This window comes from Erithacus rubecula, assembly GCF_903797595.1.
Source record: "Erithacus rubecula genome assembly, chromosome: 6".
NCBI lineage: Eukaryota > Metazoa > Chordata > Aves > Passeriformes > Muscicapidae > Erithacus > Erithacus rubecula.
In genome coordinates this window covers 10,309,050-10,330,469 of record NC_136688.1, presented here as the reverse complement: position 1 = coordinate 10,330,469, position 21,420 = coordinate 10,309,050, and the positions used below count along the sequence as shown (strand labels likewise).

Here is a 21,420-nt window from a genome sequence, read left to right as displayed (position 1 = left end):
CTCAGCCAGGTGTTTGTGCAGGATTTGGGTTTTCCATAGGCTGATGAGTCTGGAGCTCTGTAAGGTGTGCTCCTGTTGAGGTCAAAGAGAAAAGTCTTGGAGATCTTGAATATCTGAGTGAGGCTTTTCCATCCCTTTCCAAGCATTATTCTCCCTTTCATTTGGGCGGGTGGATTGTCTCAAAGTGATCCTTGTCTTTATGGACTTATCCCTACAAACCTCTTACTTTATGCCCCATGAGGTTGCTGAAGTCTGGAAATAATCCTTGAGGATCTGGAATCCTCCCTGTGGACACAAGGAGAACATGGAAGTGCTGGAGTGTGTCCAGGGAAGGGTTTGGAGCACAAGGAGCAGCTGAGGGAGCTGGGGGAGTCAGCCTGGAAAAAATGAGGATCCAGAGGGATCTTCTCACTCTTCACAAATCCCTGACAGGAGGGCAGAGTCAGGTGGGATCAGGTTCTGCTCCCAGGGAATAAGTGTCAGGATGAGAGGAAATGGCCTCAAATTGCACCAGGGGAAGTTTAGGTTGGATATTAGGGAAAATTATCAGTGGAAAAGGTTTTAAAGCGTTGGAGCAGGCTCCAGAGGGATTTAAAAGCCATGTGGATGTGGCACATGGGGACATGGGATAATGGTGGCCATGCTGGAGGAATGGTTGGACTTATCTTTGAGGGCTTTTCCAGCCTTAAGGGTGATGCTATGGTCAAATCCTGGCACATGGGGTGGTGCAGGGATGTCAGTGGATATCCAGTGGGGAGAACCATTAGGATGTGCAGTGTCACTGGTTTGTAGGACCAGGATCCCTGGGAACAGTCTCAGAATTGGTTTGGAGGAGGTGCATTCCTAAGTGGAGAATTTCCTTATTTTTCTTTGATTCAGTGAATCACTTATCCTGCTTTTAACTGGGAATAAGTGCTGGGAGTGGCACCTTTGGGGTTTGTCCATCCTCTTGCACTAAATCCATTAAGGTTTGCAAGATAGTTCCATTTTTTCCTGAAAACTCCACTGCTGCGGTCAAGTTCACTCCAAGGAGGTACATTCCAGAGTAAATAATTCCACGATTAAAAATGAATCATTCCCAATGTAACAGGATGTTGTGCATGTTTGAAGGAAATGTGGGATTCATGGGACCTGCTTGTACCCAAGGCAGGAGAGTTTGGAGTTAAGGAGAAAGGGGATGGATTCAACCAAGGAGAACATGCACCTTGATGTGTTTATGGCAAAGGAGCTTTGGGAAAGAATTTGAGGGAGGAGTGAGCTGGGATGGACATGGATCAATGGGAAGTGGGTGCACTGATCTTGTGTCCATCACTATTGCAGTTACAAGGAATTTATTCCAGGATTTTAGGGTTAAGCTGGTGGGCCAAACAAGTGAGTTCTTGTTCCCTGAGATTTGAAGGTCAGTTGATACTCGGAGATTATTTTGGGAATTTGTGTCAGTGGGCAGTGCTGGAGTTCCAGATCCAAGCTGATCCCATTAGTTCTGTCCCAATGACATTGCAGAGGTGATTGTGAAGCCATGGCCTTATCCTGAGGGAGCTGCATCCAAAGTGTGCCAAGCCACAGGAGGCTGGTTGAACCTTTCCTGTCTCCAAGCTTAATTCCCTGGCTCTGCCACTGACTCATTTTGTTCCCTTCTCCTTGGAAAATGGGAGATTCTCAAGGAGAATCTTCAAAGTAGCCATGAAGATATCCCCATTGATTTTTGCAGGTGATCCCTGCCTGGGATTTGCATATAAATATGGCTCTTAAATGATGAATGAATCCATGGAATATTCCTTAAAGTGGGGATCTGTTCCCTTAATCACCTCTGGTGAAGGCAGAGCTCTCCTCACGAGCTTCCGGCAGCTGCTGTGCCTTCTTCCCCTGGGAAGAATTTCTGCAGGCACTGCTTGCAGCAGATACTTCCTGCCCCTTGGAAAAGGCAGAAAGGACTCAGCTTCCTTTGGTGCCATGGAATTCGTCCCCTCTTGGTATCCAATCCAATTCAAGAGGGTATTGGTTTGGAAAGGACATGGAATGCTCATCTCATGACACCCTCTGCTGTGGGCAAGGACACATCCCACTATCCCAGGTTGCTCCAAGCTATGCCCAGCCTGTGCACTTGCCACTTCCATGTTTGAGGCAGCCACAGCTTCTCTGGGAAATCCATTCCAGGGCCTCACCACTCTCACAGGGGAGGATTTCTTCCCAATATCTGGTCCAAACCCACACCATCTCAGCAGGAAACCATTCCCCCTTGTCCTGTCACTCCATACCCTATTCCAAAGGCTCTTTCCAGCTCTCTTGGAGCCCCCTTAGGCACTGGAAGAGGCTCTCAGGTTCCCAGAGCCTTTTCCTTGCTGGACTGAGCCATCCCAGCTCTCTCAGCCTGGCTCCAGAGCAGAGCTGCTCCATGCAAATTTCTCTGGCCAGCTTCAGGACATTCTCTATAGATATAATCCCATCCCCCTTCTCCCTGGAAGGCGAGAACAATTCCCAGATTGTGAGGAACCAACTCGGAAACAGAAAGAGCCTCATTTAAAGCACTTCAGAACAGCTGGATGAGGCCTGATGGAGTTGGATCCAAGCTGGAATTGATGATTTCCGTCAAGTCCAGTGAGTGCTTGGGGATGGGAGGGGTCTGGGAGCTGCAAGGAAATGATCCAGCCTAGAGTGTGAAGCCCATATTCCACGTGGGACATATTGGTAAGGAAGGAAGTATTTGGGGTGACCCGATGGGGCAGGAGTTCCATTGGTTAGGGAAGTGAACCGTGTGTTATCCTGCAGAGTGAAAAGCAGGATGCAGCATCCGTGCTATGCCCTCAGGACAGGTACCTCCAGCACCTGGGCAAGGTGACCTGGATGTGCTCTCAGGGAGAAGGGAAGCGCCTCTGCTCCAGAGCAGAAAATCTCTCCCAAGGAAATACTACTGTGGAAGCTGCCAGGGCACACAGCTCCTTTGGTTTTGGTTTTGTAGCTGCATTTCCCAAGAAGTTGAGCTAAGAGCTGGCAGGCCTGGGCTTGAACTTCCCAGTGGGACAGCAGGTTGGGGTTGGGACATTCCCAAGGAGCATGGTGACATTTCAGCCAGGGAGAGAGCTTGTGGGAGGGGCAGCATTCCAGGACATTGTGCTGGATTTCTGTGGAACAGCAAAGGGCTCTGTCCTTTAGTGACACCTGCAATCATCCACTGAGACCTGCAGAACAAATTTTTTGGGGGGAATTCTGTAGCCCTGGGCAGTGAAGGCAAACATCTGGCTTCTTTAGAGGGAATTTCCTTGGGTGAGTCACACTGGAGGACTCTGGAATTTGCAAAGGCCAGCTGGAAGAGGCTGGCAGAGATGAGATGGGATTGCTTTGTCATACCTGGGTCTTGTGCCTGAGGGAAAAGGTAGGGAAGGAATATTGGAATAGCAGGGCTCCCTCCATGCAGACATACCTAGGGATCTGGCAGAGAAAGAAAAAACTCCCAGCAGATCAAATTTCAGCCTGGGTTTGGCCTCCCATCTTTTGCTCTGAACACAGGAGGTTGGGAACCAGGGGAGGTTTTAGGGTGGTGGAAGTGGGAATGCTGAGTTAGCCTGTGGGTGCTGGGATGGGGAATTGCAGGGGGTTGTGAACCTGCAGTGCAGGGAGGGGGATTTGCAGGGGTTTCGAGCCTGTGGATGCAGGGATGGGGAATTGTAGGCAGTTATAAGCATGTGGAAGCAGGATTGGGAATTTGCAGGGATGGGGAATTGCTGGGAGTTGTGGACCTGTGGATTTAGGGATGGGGAATTGCAGAGGGTTGTGAGTCTGTGGATGCAGGGATGGGTAGTTGCAGGGATGGGGATTTGCAGAGGTTTGTGAGCCTGTGGATGCAGGGATTGGGATTTGCAGGGATGGGGAATTGCAGTGGTTTATGGACCTTTGGATATAGGGATGGGGCATTGCAGGGTTTTGTGAGACTGTGGATGCAGGGATGAGGATTGCAGGGGGTTGGAGCATTGAGCTGTGTGGGTGCCTCGGGAGTCTGTGATTCTGGGAGCTTGGAGCAAATCCTGCCTGGATTTGGGTGGAGGGAGTGGGTGACTCCGGGGGTGTTGCTGTGGTGTGGGTGGACTCCTGGCATGCAGGATCCAGGCACAGCCTTTTTCCTTCAGCTTATATCCTGGTGTACTTCTCCCTTGGGAGGCTCATGTCAGATGGGATGGGCTGTTGGATTAGCCTAAGTCTCCGAGGTTTAGCTGGAATGTTGTCTCACTGTAGCGTTTTTTCTCCCTTGCTCTTTTCCCTAAGCCTTTCCCTACAGACAGCTAATTCTCCCCTTCCCCCACATCCTGTCATAGCCCAGAGCATGTCACAAGGAATTAACGGCTGGAAAGGCCGGGAGAGGCTCCTCTGGAACAGTCTCTCCTTTCTGTGCCCGGGTGGCCCCCTCTGTGTGTCCCTTTTGTGTCCCATCCAAGTCCCCTCCCCCTGGCCATTCACTAGAGAGTCCATGGGCAGGAGCCTTTCCCAGCCCGCTGGCACGGCCGTGTCCGAGGGCTCCCGGCGGCGCTCCCGGTTTCTCGCTGGGAAGAGGGAGGAGGTTTGTGCCGCTCGACGGTTTTCCTCCTCTCCCGGCTCCGCATCTCTGACAGCATCGCCCGCTCCTCGCTCCCAGTCCTCCTTCCCACAATCCACGTACAATCTCCTCAGAATAGGGATGATGTCACTTCCTTCCAGAGGGTGCTGGGGGGTGTGGAAGGGGGGAGTCACGACCTCTGGCTCTCGGCATTCCCGGTGGATAAATGAGGTGCAGGGAGGGAGTCGCTCTGAGGATGATGCCCGGCTCTGTCGGCAGGCAGATCCCGGTTCCCACACCGTGATTCCCTTTGCCGAGTGGGATTTTCAATGGCTGCAGGAAGAGTTTGCTGTTCCCTCCTGAGCTTGTGATGCCTGTCTCCCTGGATATACACTTTTCCTGAAATACCCTTCTGGGAGAGGAGGATGCACAGCGGCTGGACCACATGCCATGTAAGATTCCTGCTTCCCTAGATCTTGCCTGGCTCCGAGGGGACTCCTTGTGCATGTGCTTCCCTTATTGCAGTGTTGGGAGCTTGGGGCTGCTTGTACTGGGATTCAGCTTTCAAGAGCCTGGGAATGTTTGCAGTTTTAGGGGCAGTGTGAGGGTTCTCGCTGTCTCAAAGTCGGGGTCAGTGGTCTCGGGGCTGTGTGCTCTCCAGCCTTCCGGTTCCTCCCAATCCCTCTGCTGGATCATATCTTCAGCATCTTAAACACAGTTCCTGGGATATGCTGTGCTGGGATGAAGCTGAAGAGTCCTCACAGTGAGAGCTTTTTCTGGTGGGTTTTCCAGTTTTGGGCCTTCTGTCGTCTCCCTCCTTTACAAAGCAGGGCCAAAGCCCTGAACCTCCTGGTTTGAATTCAGGAGTCTTTGGGAATTAATTGGGAATGTTCCTGCCCTGGGAGCCTGGTAAGTGGAGTGACAGTTCCCCAGTGAGCATTCCCATATGTGACAGTGAGTGACAGGCTTCTGTGCTCCATCCCCATCTGTTGCCGTGGATAAAGAAATCCACATTGCATATTTGTTGCTGTCGTCGATGTCCCGTTTCTCAAACTGGGAGACGGTGGTGGCAACTGGGAGAGCCCAACTGGAGGGGTGGAAGAGTTCTGGCAAGTGCGTTGGTGGGATGCAGCCGAGGGATGATGGGAACGGAGCTGGACTGGGAAGTGCTGTCCAAAGGCAGCGAGAGAGCTGGAGGTGTATCCAGGGTTTGTGATATCCCAGCTATCCTGGGTGGTGAATGACAGGCACGATGGGGCTGGGAGGGAGTCTCCAGATGGCCAGAGGAGTGAAGGTAGAGCTGGAATGTACCCAGTGCTCTGATTATTCTGTGCTGAGCAAGTGGAAATCCAAATGGCGTTGGAATTTTGCATTTGCTTTGTTTGTGGAATGGAGCGTTTCCTTCAACCGAGTGATGGGCTGGGAGCAGCCTGTAAACTATGGAATCTCCTGGAATGTGAGGGGATTGTGCAGCTTTTCAGTAATGGGTGGCTGAAATGTGTTGGAAGATTCCAGCGGCTGTGGGTGTCGGCACAGGAGAAGAGGCTCTGGATTTGGGATATTCTGGGAATTGGTGGGGTAACCACACCTGACTGATGGGTTGGATTCAGTGAGACAGGGCAGGAATTGGTGCCATGGGCTGTCCCAAACCCAACATTGCTGTTACCTGGAAGGTTCAACTTAAAAGCTACCTGGACTGGTGGGAGGGGTCCCAGTCCATGACAGGGAGATGGAACTGAATCATCTTCAATCTCCCTTCCTATCCAAACTATGCTGGAATTCTATGGATGTCCTCCCCTTTCTAATTTGTTTTACCCACAGTGCTAAATTAGGGGCATCATATCCAAGTGTGGGGTTTTTTTGCCTGGTACAGGAAGTATTGTAGGTGATATTCCCTTGGGAATGCTGTTGGAAATCCTTTTGTAAGTAGCGGATGATACACTTTGTCCTGACGTGACAGTTTGCTGTTGGGTTCACAGAGGAAAAAATCTGAGAGCATTTACGGATTTGCAAGTGCAGCTTTGGAATAGCAGGGCCACGGATGGAGCACTCCAGCAGCAGTGCATGGATGTGGGAATTGGGAGCTTGGTGGGGCTGGGAACTGAGATGGAGCAGTTGGGAGAGCTTGGAGCAGAGGGGCAGAGGTGAGGTGTAGCATTCCCTGGTAGCACAGGTAAGAGAGGTGGGGCAGGGATTAGGGCATGGAAAGTGGGACAGGACTGATCCCCCAATTCAGAACTCCCTGGTGGCCGTGGCCTGAGTGCAAAGACACCATTCTGAATATGGCAAAAGCAAGGAAAATTCCTGGTTGTGGGTCATGTGTTGAGCCAGGAAGGCAGGAGTGGGATAAGGTGTGCTGCCAGAGTTCCTCTGGAGCAGCTTGGAGTAGACCCAGCTGGGATGGAGTGGGATGGCTTTGCTGGAGGAGGCTGGAGCACCCTGTGCAGTCTCGTGACTTTGCACTGCTCCTGTTTCTATTTTCCAAAGGGTTTGGGAAGCCCTAAAAATAGGAGCACAAACAAAACCTGGGGAGGAACAGCATCTCCTCAATCTTCCACCTTGGAATTGGATGTGCCTGTCAGGGCCGGTGTGGATACAAGGGAGATGTGGAGCTGGCAGGATGCTCCTGCTGGTCCAGGGGGAGATCTCCTAGGCGCCAATATCCTCACTGGAAGTGCTGTTGGGAGCCAGTCCATGGCTCCCCAGATGCTGCCACTGACTGTTAATGGATATTTTGGCTTCCTGAGCCAAGTGGGGGGGGGTAGAATTGTTGGACAACAAGAGTCTGGCAGCAGTTTTGTCCATGGAAAAACACAGTAATAGGGTTTTTCAGAGATTTGAGGCCAGGATGACCTGTCCCAAATCCCATGGTGGCTGCTCACCATCACAGCCTAACAGGATTCCAGGTAATCCCATGAAGTGGAGCTGGATGATTTACACACCAGCTTCACCTAATACTTCCCACTCCTTCAATTCCCAGCCCTCCTTCCTGAGCATGCTGTGCCCCCTGGTGCTGGAAGGAAGCAGCTCTAGGATAAACCAGGATGGCTCCCAGGTTGTGGGGCTCTCCAGAGGGGGCTGCAGAGGCTCAGCAGCAGCTTTGCTTCCATTCTTTTCCAGGAGGTGAGTGCTGTGCCTGCTGAACTTCCCGGGACCCGCCAGCCATGCCAGGGATTGTTGTGTTCCGCCGGCGCTGGTCTGTGGGCAGCGATGACCTGGTTCTGCCAGCCGTCTTCCTCTTCCTCCTTCACACCACCTGGTAAGTGAGAAGGGCACAAGGATGCTTGGAATTCACCCAGGAATTCTTCTGGCTATTCCTGGCACGGCTGGAAAGTCTTGCTGCGCTTCTACACGGGGCTGGAAAGTTTGGTTGGGGCATTCTTGATGGACACCAACATTTTTCCAGCTTCTGTTTTTGTAGCTAAGCTCTGTTCCAAGTTATAGCCTAGTTCCAGGGAGCCTGACCAGAGCTCCTTGTTATCCTCCTGTGCCACTTGAGATTTTCCGCTGGAATTTAGGGCTGTGTTTCTGTAGAGCAGCTCAGGAAAAACAAGCATGGAATCATGGAATGGTTTGGGTTGGAGGAGACCTTAAAGACCATCCAATTCCAACCCCTTGCCATAGGTAGGGACAGCTCCCACTAGATTGCTCCAAGCCCCATCCAGCTTGGCCTTGAGGAATGCGGCAGCCACAACTTCTCTGGGGTGGCACGGGATAATGTGGCATGGATGAAATGGTTCTGATGGGGGTAGCAAGGCCTCTGGGTGGCTTGTGGGGATTTGGGGCCCTAATGAAGATTAATGTAAGGAGCTGTGGGACGCTGAGGAGGGAAGGAGCTATGGGTTATTCCACGATTTTCCTTGGCTTTCCTGTCCGGCAGGTTTGTGATCCTGTCGGTGGTGCTCTTCGGGCTGGTGTACAATCCCAACGAGACGTGCTCCCTCAACCTGGTGGACCACGGCCGGGGCTACCTGGGAATCCTGCTGAGCTGCATGATCGCCGAGCTGGCCATCATCTGGCTCAGCATGCGCGGGAGCATCCTGTACACGGAGCCGCGGGATTCCATGCAGTACGTCCTCTATGTCCGACTGGGTAAGCGGCCGGAGCCTCTGCGTGTGTGTCTGTGTGCGTGTGTCTCTGTGTGTGTGTGTCTGTGTGTGTGTCTCTGTGTCTGTGTGTCTGTGTGTCTGTGTGTGCTCTTCCCTGCCCAGGCACGGCCAGATGGCTGCTGGGATGTGCCGTGCATCCCGATGAATCCATAGGCTGCGCCTTGGCAAGCCTGGCAGACTGGCAGGCCGTGTCCTAAGCAGCCTCCTTTTCCTCTCATGGAATCTGCTCCCCTTCTGTCTCTCTTTCCCCCTTTCCAAGGATAGAGGTGTAAATCCCAAAGGTTCTGACCTCAAGGTGTTGCCTCTTGACTCACATGATCCATTTCTCCAGGCACCGGGAGGAAAATAGGTTTCCCACCTGCTCGTTCCCTTTTTCTTCCTATAAGCAATTCCTGTCTCACTCCCTCTCCAAGAACTAGAGCAGGGGAGAGATTATTCCTTGATTCCTCATTCCCTTTTAGCTTGTTTTCCCTGGGTTCAGTTGCCTTCCAGGTACAGAAATTTAATCATATTTTTCTGTGCTGAATGAAGATTTTAAGAGAAAAATCTTTGGAGCTGCAGAGCCAAACCCATTCCAAACAAATCATCCCGTGGGTTTGCATCCCTGCTTTTTGCCGGGTTGCTTTCCTGCAGAATCCACTAAAATACAGATAGCCTTGCTTGAAAGCTCAGTCTGGAAGACTTGGAATGCTCAGTGCAAGTCATTAATGCAAACAGCAAACAAATCTCCCTCTCCAGCTTCTCAGGCAGTCTCCCTAGGGAAGCATGGAGAGTCTGGCAGTTTGTGTTAAAACCAGGCTAAGTGGGGCAGGGGAGGTAGGGAGAATCCAAGGAAAGGTTTTCCTGCCCCCTAAAACACCCCTTCTTCTTCCTTAAACTGTCTGTGTACTCAGGAGTGGGATTTCCTCTGGATTTTGGGTCTTGTATTCCCTTTTTCCTGGGTTTTTTGCTCCTGGTGGTTGATCAGTTGTGCTGATGGAAGTGGGAGCGTGACCAGTGCGTGGGCAAGGTCCATGTGACTGTCCCAATTTAAGCATGTGCTGTTTAATGCAGAGGAATTTAGGGAATTAACTCCAGTGTGAACCTGGGAATGTCTCATCCCTGCTCCTACTGCTCCTGTCCTGCAGCAGGCAAAGGGGAGAGGAGCCAAGTGAATCAAAACCTAACTCAGGCATAAATTGGATTCATCAGGAACCAGCCCTGATTCCTTGCCCAGGAAAGCTCTGTCTCCTGGAACTGGTCTTTCCAGGTCTGTAGCAAAGCCACTTAGGGAAAGATTCTGTGCCAGCCAGAGATAAGGAGGGTGAGTGGGATAAGCCAGACGGGATTTAGTCTCAGCTCCACCAAAACTTAGGCAGTTCCAAGCAGGGTATTCAGCTTCTCTGCACCTGATTGCTGTTGTTTGGAATTCTGGGGAGAAAGTGGAAGGATGGGCACTTCAGAGCAGTTTCCCAGTTTTTGTTCCAGGGAACCACTGTTAATCCCCAGTTTCCAGTTTGTTATCATCATGCAAAACTGAGGAGCTCCTTAAATGCTGCCTCCTTGGAACTGTTATGGGAAGGACTGCAAAGGTGCTGAGAATGTTTGCTAAGTGTAGTGAGCAGGATTAATCCCGGATCCACACGATTTATTTTGGATCTGTGAGTCAGGCCAGCTGCCTGAGGTAGTTAAGGTTTGGGTCCTGTCATTCCTGCTGCCTCAGGGATTCTTTCCAGCGGCGTGGGAGGAAGGTCTGGATCTCTGATTCATACCTGTGACACAACCAAGGGCGCTGGCCCCTCCAGGATCCCGTTTTTTCGGAGTCGTTTGGAACACGTCGCACTTTTGGCTCATCTCCTTACACATCCCCTTCCAAAGTGGTTTTATACCTATTACTTGTGAGAAAATGGGGAGAGGAGCTCATCCTTAGGGAAAAGGCTGCTGTTACCTGTGCTGTTGGTGTTTTTTCCAGCGATCCTGGTGATCGAGTTCGTGTACGCCATCGTGGGCATCGTGTGGCTGACGCAGTACTACACCTCCTGCAACGACATCACAGCCAAGAGTGTCACCCTGGGTAAGGAGCTGGAGTGTGGCCTTGGAGCATTCCAAGGGATTGGCGGGCATCCTTCATTCCTGCCTGTGCCGATTGACTCTGGGAAGTGGATGGGAGCTGTCAATGTGGGGCTTGTTTTCCTGTTTATTGCTCGGAACAGTTGTTCCATTCATCTGCCTGTGCTGCCAGCACTCAGGCAGGGATCCGTGTTCCCAGGGAAGGGCAGTCTGAAAATTCCACTTTTCCCCTTCAGAATGGCTTTACTGTTTTCCTGGAAGCCTTTCCCAGTCTCCTGGTGGGGATGATGTTAATGGTGCTGTCCTGGATACTCAGGGAGCATTTAATGGCTCCCTAAAACAACCGGAAGGCTCATCCAGCTGTGGCTTAAAAGCCTATCCAGAGGATTTCCTTTTGCTGCAGGGGTTTGGAGTGGGAAGTAAGGGTTGGAGCACCTGACTCCCGTTTTTGTTTTCCAGGAATGGTGGTGTGTAACTGGGTGGTGATCCTGAGTGTGTGCATCACTGTGCTGTGTGTCTTCGATCCCACGGGACGCACCTTTGTCAAGCTCCGCGCCACCAAGCGCCGGCAGCGCAACCTAAGGACCTACAACCTCAGGTAAGGCAGCATTCCACAAGATTCCAGAATTCCAGGGTGCCTTGGGTGCAAGGGGCCTTAAGGATCATTGAATTCCAGCCCTCTGTCATGTGCAGGGATGCCTTCTACTAGACAAGGTGGCTCCAGCCTGGCCTTGGATGCTTCCATGGATGAGGCAGCCACAGCTTCTCTGGGAAGTCTGTTCCAGGGGCTCACCACCCTCCCAGGGAAGAATCTCTTCCCAATATCCCATCCATCCCTGCCCTCTGGCAGTGGGAAGCTATTTGCTGTTGTCCTCTCCCTCTAGCCCCTTGTCCAAAGTCCCTCTCCAACTCTCTTGAATCCACTTGAGGCACTTTAAGATCTCTCTGGAGCCTTCTCCTGGCCAGGCTGAACATTCCCAGCTCTCTCAGCCTGTCTTCCTAGCAGACTGAATTTCCCTTCTGTCCAAGGACACAGTGATTTAAGGAAAGAACCAATGGAAAGTTTCAGGGTTACCAGTGCTGGGTCCTCATGGCTACAGGCACCCAAAAGCCTCCCAGAGTCAGGGAATTCCAGGATGGTTTGGTTTGGAAGGAATCTTAAAGCCCTTTAAGCAATGGGCAGGGACACCTTCCACTATACCAAGCTCTGTCCAAGCTGTCCTGGAACATTTCCAGGGATGGGGCAGCCACAGCTTCCCAGGGCAAGGTTTCTGGAAGGGCATCCTGCTTTTTTGGGATCTTGCCCTTCTCCTTGCCTTGCTGCAGGGAGCATTCTGCTCTGCTGAGGGGCATTTTGGGAGGATGCAGCTCCCTGCCAGGTGCTGTGTGTGGGCACCTGCATCCAAAGGAGGCAAAGCCATGCAGAATCCAGCTGGATTCTGTCTTAATTACTGGATGTGTGGATTCTCATGGACCCTGCTGACCACAACAACCTGTTTTTCCATATCCCATGGCAGCGTTTTCCGTGGAAACAGTGAGTCTGTGCTTAAATTTTCCTTACTTTGAGGCAGCATCTCCTTCCAAACCCCCTTTCTTCCTTTATTTTCCTCTCCAAAATCCAACCTTTTGCCCTGAGGTTTCTCCTATTTAGTCTTGGCCAAGGAACAATTCCCTTTGTGTTGGCAGTTGGACCTTTTAATTAAGAATTGATTCCATCTTGGAGCTCCCCAGATGGGGAGAGAAAAAGCTTTTTTTCACCAAGCAAAGTTTTTTCCAAAGGATTTTTTCCAGTAGGGGACAACACAAACAGGCTTTGTTTCCTTTGATATGTGGCTGTCCTTGAGGAATGTGGCTTTGGAGGGCATCAGTAACCGAGGGATAAAAAATGAGGCTTTCAAAAAACACTCTGTAAATTTCCCAGTTTTCATTGGGTTTGTGTGTTTTGTATATTCCAATGATGTGGAATGAGGTCCCTTTTGAGGGAAAACTAGGCTTTTCTAAGGATAGTGCCTCAAGTTCTGTGGGAAGCAGCCTGGGTTTTATTGTGGAATGCCAGATATTCCTCCTGACCTTTCCAATATGTTGCAGTAGCCTGGAAAATTTGGAATTAGTGCCTAGCGTGGTGGCTGCTGCATGGGATCAGGGCATTCCCAGGAAGAGAAGAAGGATGATACTGTAGATGTACTACTACATCCAAAGAAAAAATTCTTCCCTGGGAGAGTGGTGAGACACTGGAATGGTTTTCCCAGAGCAGCCGTGGCTATTCCATCCCTGGAAATGTCCAAGGCTGGATGGGGCTTGGAGCAATCTGAGACAGTGGAAGCTGTCTCTTCCCATAGCAGGGGATGGAACTGGGTGAGCTTTGTGATCCCTTCCATCCCTAACTATTCCAGAATTCTGTGATGATTTTTCCAAAGCAAATCTGAGCTCCATAGCTTGCACAAGTAAATTCAAACCAACCCCAGAATCAGCTCCTCTGTGGGGAATTTTGAGATTCTGGAAAGCTGAGTGAAGGCCTTTCTCCTTTGGCTGGGTTTTTCCCTCCAGGCCTGCAGCATTTATGGAGAACTTGTTCCTGCTGTTCATGAATTTTCCCTCTGGAAAGGGAATGTTAACAGCTGTTAACAAGCAAACGCTGTGGGCTATGGTGTGAAAAACAAACATCAAATGTGACTGTTCACTGCTCAAACAATGGTTTCCAAAGGATATATTCCCAACTTCTCCCTCTTGCTGAAAGAATTCCTTTCCAAGGAGTAGATGAGGAAGTTCTCTGCCTGGCTGGATTGTGTCCCACAGTGGTTTTCCTTTCCCGGTGGCATCGTGTGTGTGTGGGCTGGGAAAAAGAAACAACCCAATAAAAGGCTTGGCTTGTTGTGCCAAGGCTTTTCCAAGGAGCTTTGGAGCTCCTACTGAAGTTGTGGAAGTTTGATGCTAGGAAGAAATAATTTGGGAAAAGGTGGAGGGGAAAATAGCTCAGAGTACACTTGGTTGTTGAACCCCACCAGGGAAATTCTGGAGTTCTTTGGGAGCTGGGGGAGCAGAGCCCTGCGGCCGCTTGTATTCCCATTCCTCTTCTGAAAGGTTGTGGAGAGCTGTTTTCAGATACTCAGGCAGGAGCTGATGGATCCCTGTGGGATCTGCTTCTTCCATTTCCAGCAAATATTCCTTTACCAGCATCTTTTCCTTCCAGGTGCAACCCACTTTCTGGGCTTGGGCTTATCCTGATAGATGCCCTTGTGTATCTCTAAAAATGTGCACTTCATGGAGCTTAGCACTCTGGCACGGAATCAGTCCCTACTTCCATGGCAGGGGGTGGAACACAATGATCCTAAAAATCCCTTTAACCCAAAGCATTCCATGATGGGGAAAAATTGCATGTCTGAATGCTCAGGGTCTCTTGTGCCATTCCCATTCCCTGATCCTAAGGTAGATATTTTTTCCTCCTGAGTGGTTGCATATCCTGGCACATGGAGCAGCTGCCAAATTGCAACAGGAGCGTCATTCCATGCATCCCATTCAGGCAGGATACCAAGTATCCAAACACAGTGCTTGATCTTGTGGATTCACACTTTTCTGGAGCTGGAGCAACAGGGATGGTTGAGGGAGCTGAGGGGGCTCAGCCTGGGGAAAAGGAGGATTGAGGGAGCCTTATGCCATTTTTCCAGGGACAGCACAGCCACTCCATGTTGGATCCTATGCTATGTTCTGCCTCTCCTCACATCCCTACTCTCCCTTTTATTCCCAGACACCGCCTGGAAGAGGGACAAGCCAGCAGCTGGACACGCAGGCTCAAAGTGTTCCTTTGCTGCACGCGGACAAAGGACTCACAGTCGGTGGGTACCAAAAATCTCCTGCTGGGAATCCAAATACCAGTAGGAGAAATCCCTGTTTTTCCTCAGTTTAGGATCACATTTGGCAGCACTTCCTGGGTAGCTCCTGTTTCCCTTTATCAGCCCCTTCCTGAGCATTTTTCCTGTTGTTTCAATCAGTCTCACATCCTTAAGGAGGAGAATTTGGAAATGGGAAAAAAAAACCACTTGGAAGAATCACCAAAATCCTTTTGGATTTCCCAACAGTCAAAAAGTACTCTTTAATTCATAGATCCATGAAAAGATCATAGGGAACTTTCATGTACTGCTGTTGGGATTTTCCCTTGCTGTTCTCTAGCAGGGAAGGGTAAAGCCTTGAAATCTTTTCCCCAAAAGTTACCATTCTGTTCTCCTTAAAAATCACTGGGGGTAGGTTGGTGGCTTAGTGTGGGATTTGCCAGCATTCCTGAGCACCTGCTAGAGAGGCAAGTCAAACTTCAGTCCTGGAAAACTTTGCTTTTGATTTAACTAATTTGGTTAGAATTCTGAGGATTGGAGGACTCCTGAAGGAGCCAGCAGAACCAGGGAATTGTTCCCAAAGGGAGGAGAAAGTCATAAAAAGCAGAAGATTTGTGCACTCGCAGACACTGAGCTCTGAATTAGTTACAACCTCTCAGGGAAAAAGCTGGGATTTATCAAGGACATTCCAACAAAACCAGCAGTGGCCAAAAATTCCACCCAGACGTTTAACTCCAGTTAGAAGGGCACGGAAAATGACAGGGAAAACACCAAGGGACCGACCACAGCCGCCTTGTCCTCACTAAATATAGCCCAGAGTTCGTGCTCCAAAAGGATGCAGCGGGAAAAGGAGCACACTGGAAGGAATGTGAACGTGGAGAGGAAGAGAAATGAGACTGGGATTGAAAGCTCCAAAGGGAAAGTGGAAAAATAAAGGAGAGTCAGGTGAACGTTTGTTCTTCCCAGGTGATGAATTGAATTAACAACATTTCTTAGGGAGTGCTTTGGAATTATCCACAGGTGCAGCTTCCAGAGTGTGGAAAGTTGCAGGAATTGTCACAGCTTTTGTGCAGAAATCCAACAACGTGTCCTGAAATGCTGGTCCTCCCAGGATCCCTTCCCCTGGCAGAAATGCCACCATGTTCCCTGGGAATGTCCCTCTGGGAAGTTCAAGCCTAGGGCTGCCAGCTCCCAGCTTATCTGCTGGAGAAATCCATCTGGAAAACTGGAACCAAAGGAGCTTTGTGCCCTGGCAGCTCCCACAGCAGCTTTTTCTTGGTGCTCCAGAGCAGAGGTGCTTCCCTTCTCCCTGAGAGCACATCCAGGTGCTGGAGACTCCTGTCCTGAGGGCACAGCATGGGTGATGCCTGCTGGGAGAGAGAGCCCTGACAGGCACCTGAATGCCCTGAACAACCCCCATTTTTGCAAAGTATTCCAAATATTTCTAGTTCTTTAAAAAATCTTTCCATTCTCCAGTGACTTTCTTTTTTTTTTTTAAGCTCGGAATACAAGTGGATTCCAGACACCTCACATTCCTCATGCTGTTGAATTTCCACTTTACATCCAGCTTTTGAGTCATTTCCAGCCTCTTTTCTCTGCAGGAGCAAGCCCTGAAGTTGTGTCCTGGCATGGCAGCGTGTGGAATGAATGAGCACATAATGGATCAGGAATAACTCCATTGCTGCCCATCCCAGACTCCACAGAAAAATAAAAATGTAGCAGCAGAGGGTCATTGTCCTCTGGGCTGGAAAAGTGTTCTATGGGATGGACATGGCTTTGGGGAAAGGATCTGGGGTGAAGTCTGAAGCCTCAGAACCGTCAGGGTTTGTAGCAGAGCACTTCAGGTGGACAAAAAGGAATAATGTCAGGTGTTCCAACAAAAAGCTGTTCCTTTGGAGCGGAAAATATGCATTGAACTTCCATCAGGGCCTTCCATCCAGGGCTGTAGCTGCCACTTTGGATTAATTGGTGTTTGTCCTCTTTCCTTTGGAGGCTCTTGGCATTTCTTGTGAGCTCACAGGAGCCGTGCTAGGATTGATGAGGTCAGGATTTCAAGGATACTGCAGTTGGAATGCCGTTTGGCTTTCCAAAGGCACTGCTGGCACAGAGAGTTGGCACCTGGAGCCCCAGTTCTTAATGGGGATTTAACTGGCTTTTGTAGGGAAGTGAAAAATGACAGAAAGTCATGCCACATGCCAGGAGTTTGGCAGGGATAAAAGGATGTAGGTCATTCCTGCAGAGAAGAGAAGGGATTTACTGTCTTGATGGTCAAAGAAGGGAGAGGAGAAATTCTGTCCTGGAATGCTCAGGGTTTCCACAACACTCCAGTCTTGTGGGTTTTGAGGCTGGATAAAGGATACTATGAAAGTACAGGATAAAGGTTCAGGGTAAGGCTGTGATCATCTTTGTAGGAAAAATTTTGGATGGCAGGAGTCAAATATGGACCACTGGTGAGTGCAGCTCCAGGTTTTGTTGCTCCAGCCTCTGGGTATCCTTGTCCTTAGGCTGGAGTAATGACAGGTCAGCACTGATCCATGTTCCAGCCCCTTTCCAGCCTCCCAAAATATTCTCCTGTAAGGTCTTGTGGATTTTTTTCCTGTAGCACAGAGCAAAAAGTGGGAAAAGGACATTTCTCCTTGAAATACCTTTGTCCCTCTGCTCCAGAGCTTCTCCTTGAACCTCCCAGGTCAATTCCATTTCTATCCCTCCTTTTTTGGGTTTGGTCACCTTTATTCCTGGGAATTCTGCATTCAGTGACTCAGTTTTTACTTTTCATGCCTTTCTGCTTGATTGTCATCCAAAATAAACCTGGAAAAGCCTGGCAATATGGGCAAAAGAATCCCAGGTTTGGGATAAATTTGAGCAAGTTAAATTTGGGCAGAAGGATCCCAGGTCTGGAATAAGTACAGGCAAGTTAAATGTGAGCAAAAGGGTCCCAGGTCTGGGGTAAATTTGGGGAAAGGTTTCCAGATTTGGGTTAAGTTTGGGCAAGAGGATCTCAGGTCTGAGATAAATATGGGAAAAAGAATCCCAGGGCAAAGTTAGAGTTGGAGAGACTCTTAAATAGGACAAAATTAGTGTTTTTTCCTCATGGAACGGCCTTTATTCTGCTTTAGAGTAGAAAGGGTGATCCGAGGTTGCACTGGATTGGGATTTGCTTGGTTTTCATCCCATTTTCTCTGTTTTCTTTGATAGAGAGAGCCAAAACAGTTCCTTTCCCTCCCTTTGTCCTTTGTGAACTGTTTGGATGTCGAGGTGCCCACACACGGCACAAATCCAGCCCCCGAGTGGGACTGTGGAAAATAAACAAGAGGCAATAACCATGTGATCAGTCCAGATCTGGCATTCCCTGCAGGAATCTCGTGGCTGTTTTGGAGGCAGAGCTCCAGAAATGAGTCCACTTCTCACTTGGTGTCCTGTTTTGAGGTTTCCCACACCCAAACTCCTCCTCCTCCTCCTCCAACCCCTCTCCCTGGATTTTGCAGGACGCCTACTCGGAGATCGCGTACCTTTTTGCGGAATTTTTCCGAGACCTGGACATTGTCCCCTCTGACATCATCGCGGGGCTGGTTCTCCTGCGGCAGCGGCAGCGGGCCAAGCGCAACGCCGTGCTGGATGAGGTGGGAAAACCTGGGAATTCCTCTTCCCAGCTGCTCTGGGATTCCCTGGGAAACAGCTGCCTGGCTCTGCCCACCTCATTTCTAGGCTGTTCTGGCTCACTGAGGTGGGAAAGAAAAATAATGGTGATTTCAACAGCTTTTCCTGAGTTTTTTCCCAGTGGTTTTTCCCTTTCAAAGGGCTCAGCTGGTGCTGAGTCAAATCTGGAATTATCTTCTCCAGACAGGTGATACAGGAGGAGCTCTTGATTCTAAAATAGCCTCCAACAGGGTCGTGGATACTTGGAAATAAATGGGAAGATCATTCCCACTGTACAGTGGTGTGGAGAATACTAGCAATCTGCAGGGAGAAAAATTCAGAAATTTCCAAGCTGCTGTTGAGGTTTGCAGATTGTCAAGCCAGTAGGAAATTGATTTATTTTATTGGGGGTTTCCCCCCACTTGATTTGGGATTCAGGCTACAGAAGGAAAAATTCCCACTTTTCCAAGCTGCTGCTCAGGTTTGCAGATTGTCAAGCCAGGAGGAAATTGATTTATTTTAATGGGTTTTTTCCCGCCTTGAGTTGGGATTCAAATCAGGCAGGAATAAAACTATTGGAAGTATTTGAGGGGTCTGGTTGGGATATATGGGAGTGGATTTTTGTCTTGCTGTCACACAGAGGAATTTTTTTGCTTATTTGTGACTTCCAGGCAAACAATGACATTTTAGCTTTCCTGTCTGGAATGCCAGTGACCAGGAACACCAAATACCTGGATCTGAAGAATGCGGTAAGTCCCTGGCATGTGGGATCCTCCAAACCCACCTGTGATCCTTGTTTTGTTTTCCTCACTGATTTCTCTTACCCCTTTCTGCCTCTCTTTGAAGTAATCCAAGAAATTCCATGAGAATTGAATAAAACTTGATTTCTAGAGGCTTGATGAAGTGATATTGCTGCAAGAGAGTCAGCACTCTTATCTCTGATTTATTCCTGATTCTGATTCATCCCTGATTTTGTTTTATCTCTAATTTGTCTCTGATTTAGACTTGTCTGATTTATCCCTGATTTAGATTTTCCCGCCTCATTTTCCCCCTCAGCTCTTCCTCTGATTTACCTCTCCAATTTTCCCCTCTGGTTATCCCACCTCCAACCCCCAGTCCAGCTCTCCAGGATAACTGAGGTCTTTATAGGATGCAACCACAGCACATGGCCCTAAATTGGCTTTTTGGCCCTCTCCAGGCATCCTCTGGCCTGCTGCAAATGGGATATTTAGGGAGCTCATTTCCAAATGTGAAGGAAACAGCTTCCTTAGCAGCATGGTGCAATACTCAGAGAATTCCTCAGGAAATCAGGCAGAGAAATCTTTGGGAGGGGGTGGCTCTTGCCTGGCATCCCCACCTCCCTCTTCTCAGTCAGCACAGCACAGCTGGGAGAGGGGGCTGGTACTCAGCGTGTGCCTAACTATAGAAAAAGGGTATGGGGGAGAAATTCCAGGAGATTCCAGGCTCAGGGAGTGCCGTGTTTTCCAGCAAGAGATGCAGCGGTACCGGGAGGTGTGTTACTACATGCTCTTCGCCTTGGCTGCCTATGGATGGCCCATTTACCTCATGAGGAAGCCCACCTGTGGGCTCTGCCGCCTGGCCAGATCCTGCTCGTGAGTGCCCACCCTCATCCCTTTGTTCTTGCCTGCTTTTGCCACATTTAGAAATACCCTTGGTTTTCCCCCACATTAATTTCGTGCCTTTGATGCTTCCTCCCTGCTCGATTTATTTTCTGCCTTTTTCTCCTTGTGTTTTTTCTTTCTGTCTCTCCGGGCTTCATATCCCAAAGGCTTTCTGAATCCCTTCCAGTTCCTCGTACATAAACCAGCCTGTCCTCTTCTCCATCCTCTCTGGAGCATGGAACAGCCAGCAGAGAGAGCTCACCTGGCACAACACCAAGTCCAAAAAGAGCTTCTTGGAGCTCAAAAATCAGGGAGTTGACATTTGGGTCCTAATTAAAAGACCTCCAAGATTTGCACTGTTTGGACTATGCTCCCTTGGATTAATTGGATTTTTCCAGCTCAGGATTTTTGCCCTGGTGCAGGGGTTTATTTCCAGCTGCCAGAGTTCTATCACCGGATTTAATTTGGGGCTGAGCTTTTGGCACTCCCTGCTCTATTGGGAGGAATGTGATTCCTTGGGAATACTTTTATTTGTGAGAGAGAAAGAAGGAAAATGTGCTTCTCTTTATTTTGGGATGATTCTAAACCTTTTTTTTTTCCTACAAATAAACCTGTAGCTCAGTCAGTGTTGGCTTTTCCATGTTGAAGCACTGGAAAACTGCGATTCCAAGGATAGTATCGTTTGAGGAGCTATCCCATCCCACCATCCTCGGATTCCTTGGGGACTGGCTGCATTGTAGCTCTCTCTGGCGTTCAAAAGGAAAACTGCACCTTATCCCAGATTTTTGAGGCTGCTTAGTGGTTTTATCCTTCACTTGGCACTCACTGCCATTGGGATGAGGTTTGGAGGGTCCACCTTTCCGTTTCCTCTGGGAATGCCCCTCTGAGCCCATCCTTTTCCCCTCTGAGCCGCGTTGCCCGCCGCAGGTGCTGCTGCCTGTGCCCGTCGCGCCCGCGCTACGCTCCCGGCGTCACCATCGAGGAGGACAACTGCTGCGGCTGCAACGCCATCGCCATCCGGCGCCACTTCCTGGACGAGAACATGACCTCCGTGGACATCGTCTACACTTCCTGCCACGATGCTGTAAGGACAATCCCACACCCCCTTCCCAACAGGATCTGCCCTCTTCTGGCTATAGTGGGACAAAGAAGGGAAATGAAACCCTTTGCTCTTCCATTTCCATCAAGAAGTTCAGTCGTTTGGACACAAATCCCATCATGTGCTCTGCCTTCTTTTCCCCGAGGATAATCCAATAGGAATGTCTCTCTTGATCTCTTCCAGGTTTATGAAACTCCGTTCTACGTGGCCGTGGACCATGACAAGAAGAAGGTGGTCATCAGCATCCGGGGAACTCTGTCCCCAAAAGTAAGTGGGATATGCAGTGGCCTCCCTAGTGGACATTCCAGAAAGCTGGAGCCCTTCCTGATTTGGAATCCTGAGCAGGATTCGACTCACCTGAAGCAAGGTGACTGCTTTTCTTCCAGGATGCCCTGACGGATCTGACAGGGGATGCAGAGCGCCTGCCGGTTGAGGGGCACCACGGAACCTGGCTGGGTCACAAGGTGGGGAAAACAAAAAGAAAACTATCTCAAACCAACACAAAATCAAATAAAACCCTGTGGATTTTTCTAATTATTTCACTTTTTAA

The 21,420-nt window shown here is 49.8% G+C and overlaps 1 protein-coding gene across 5 annotated transcripts in view; it reads left to right on the top strand.

The window, feature by feature from the left end:
* DAGLA (diacylglycerol lipase alpha) overlaps positions 1-21,420 on the top strand; it is a 55,862-nt gene that overhangs the window by 16,856 nt on the left and 17,586 nt on the right. For 3 of the 5 annotated variants that reach the window (XM_079307601.1, XM_079307604.1, XM_079307605.1), the window contains 11 exons: positions 7,649-7,787; positions 8,409-8,620; positions 10,589-10,690; positions 11,146-11,284; positions 14,432-14,519; positions 17,999-18,133; positions 18,821-18,898; positions 19,638-19,762; positions 20,699-20,855; positions 21,054-21,137; positions 21,257-21,334. In XM_079307601.1, coding sequence (XP_079163727.1) covers positions 7,693-7,787; positions 8,409-8,620; positions 10,589-10,690; positions 11,146-11,284; positions 14,432-14,519; positions 17,999-18,133; positions 18,821-18,898; positions 19,638-19,762; positions 20,699-20,855; positions 21,054-21,137; positions 21,257-21,334 — 1,293 coding nt within the window. In that variant the 5' untranslated portion in view covers positions 7,649-7,692. Of the gene's footprint in view, positions 1-4,793; positions 4,981-5,330; positions 5,438-7,648; positions 7,788-8,408; positions 8,621-10,588; positions 10,691-11,145; positions 11,285-14,431; positions 14,520-17,998; positions 18,134-18,820; positions 18,899-19,637; positions 19,763-20,698; positions 20,856-21,053; positions 21,138-21,256; positions 21,335-21,420 lie in introns of those variants that run through there. The other 2 variants (XM_079307602.1, XM_079307603.1) reach the window with 2 other exon arrangements.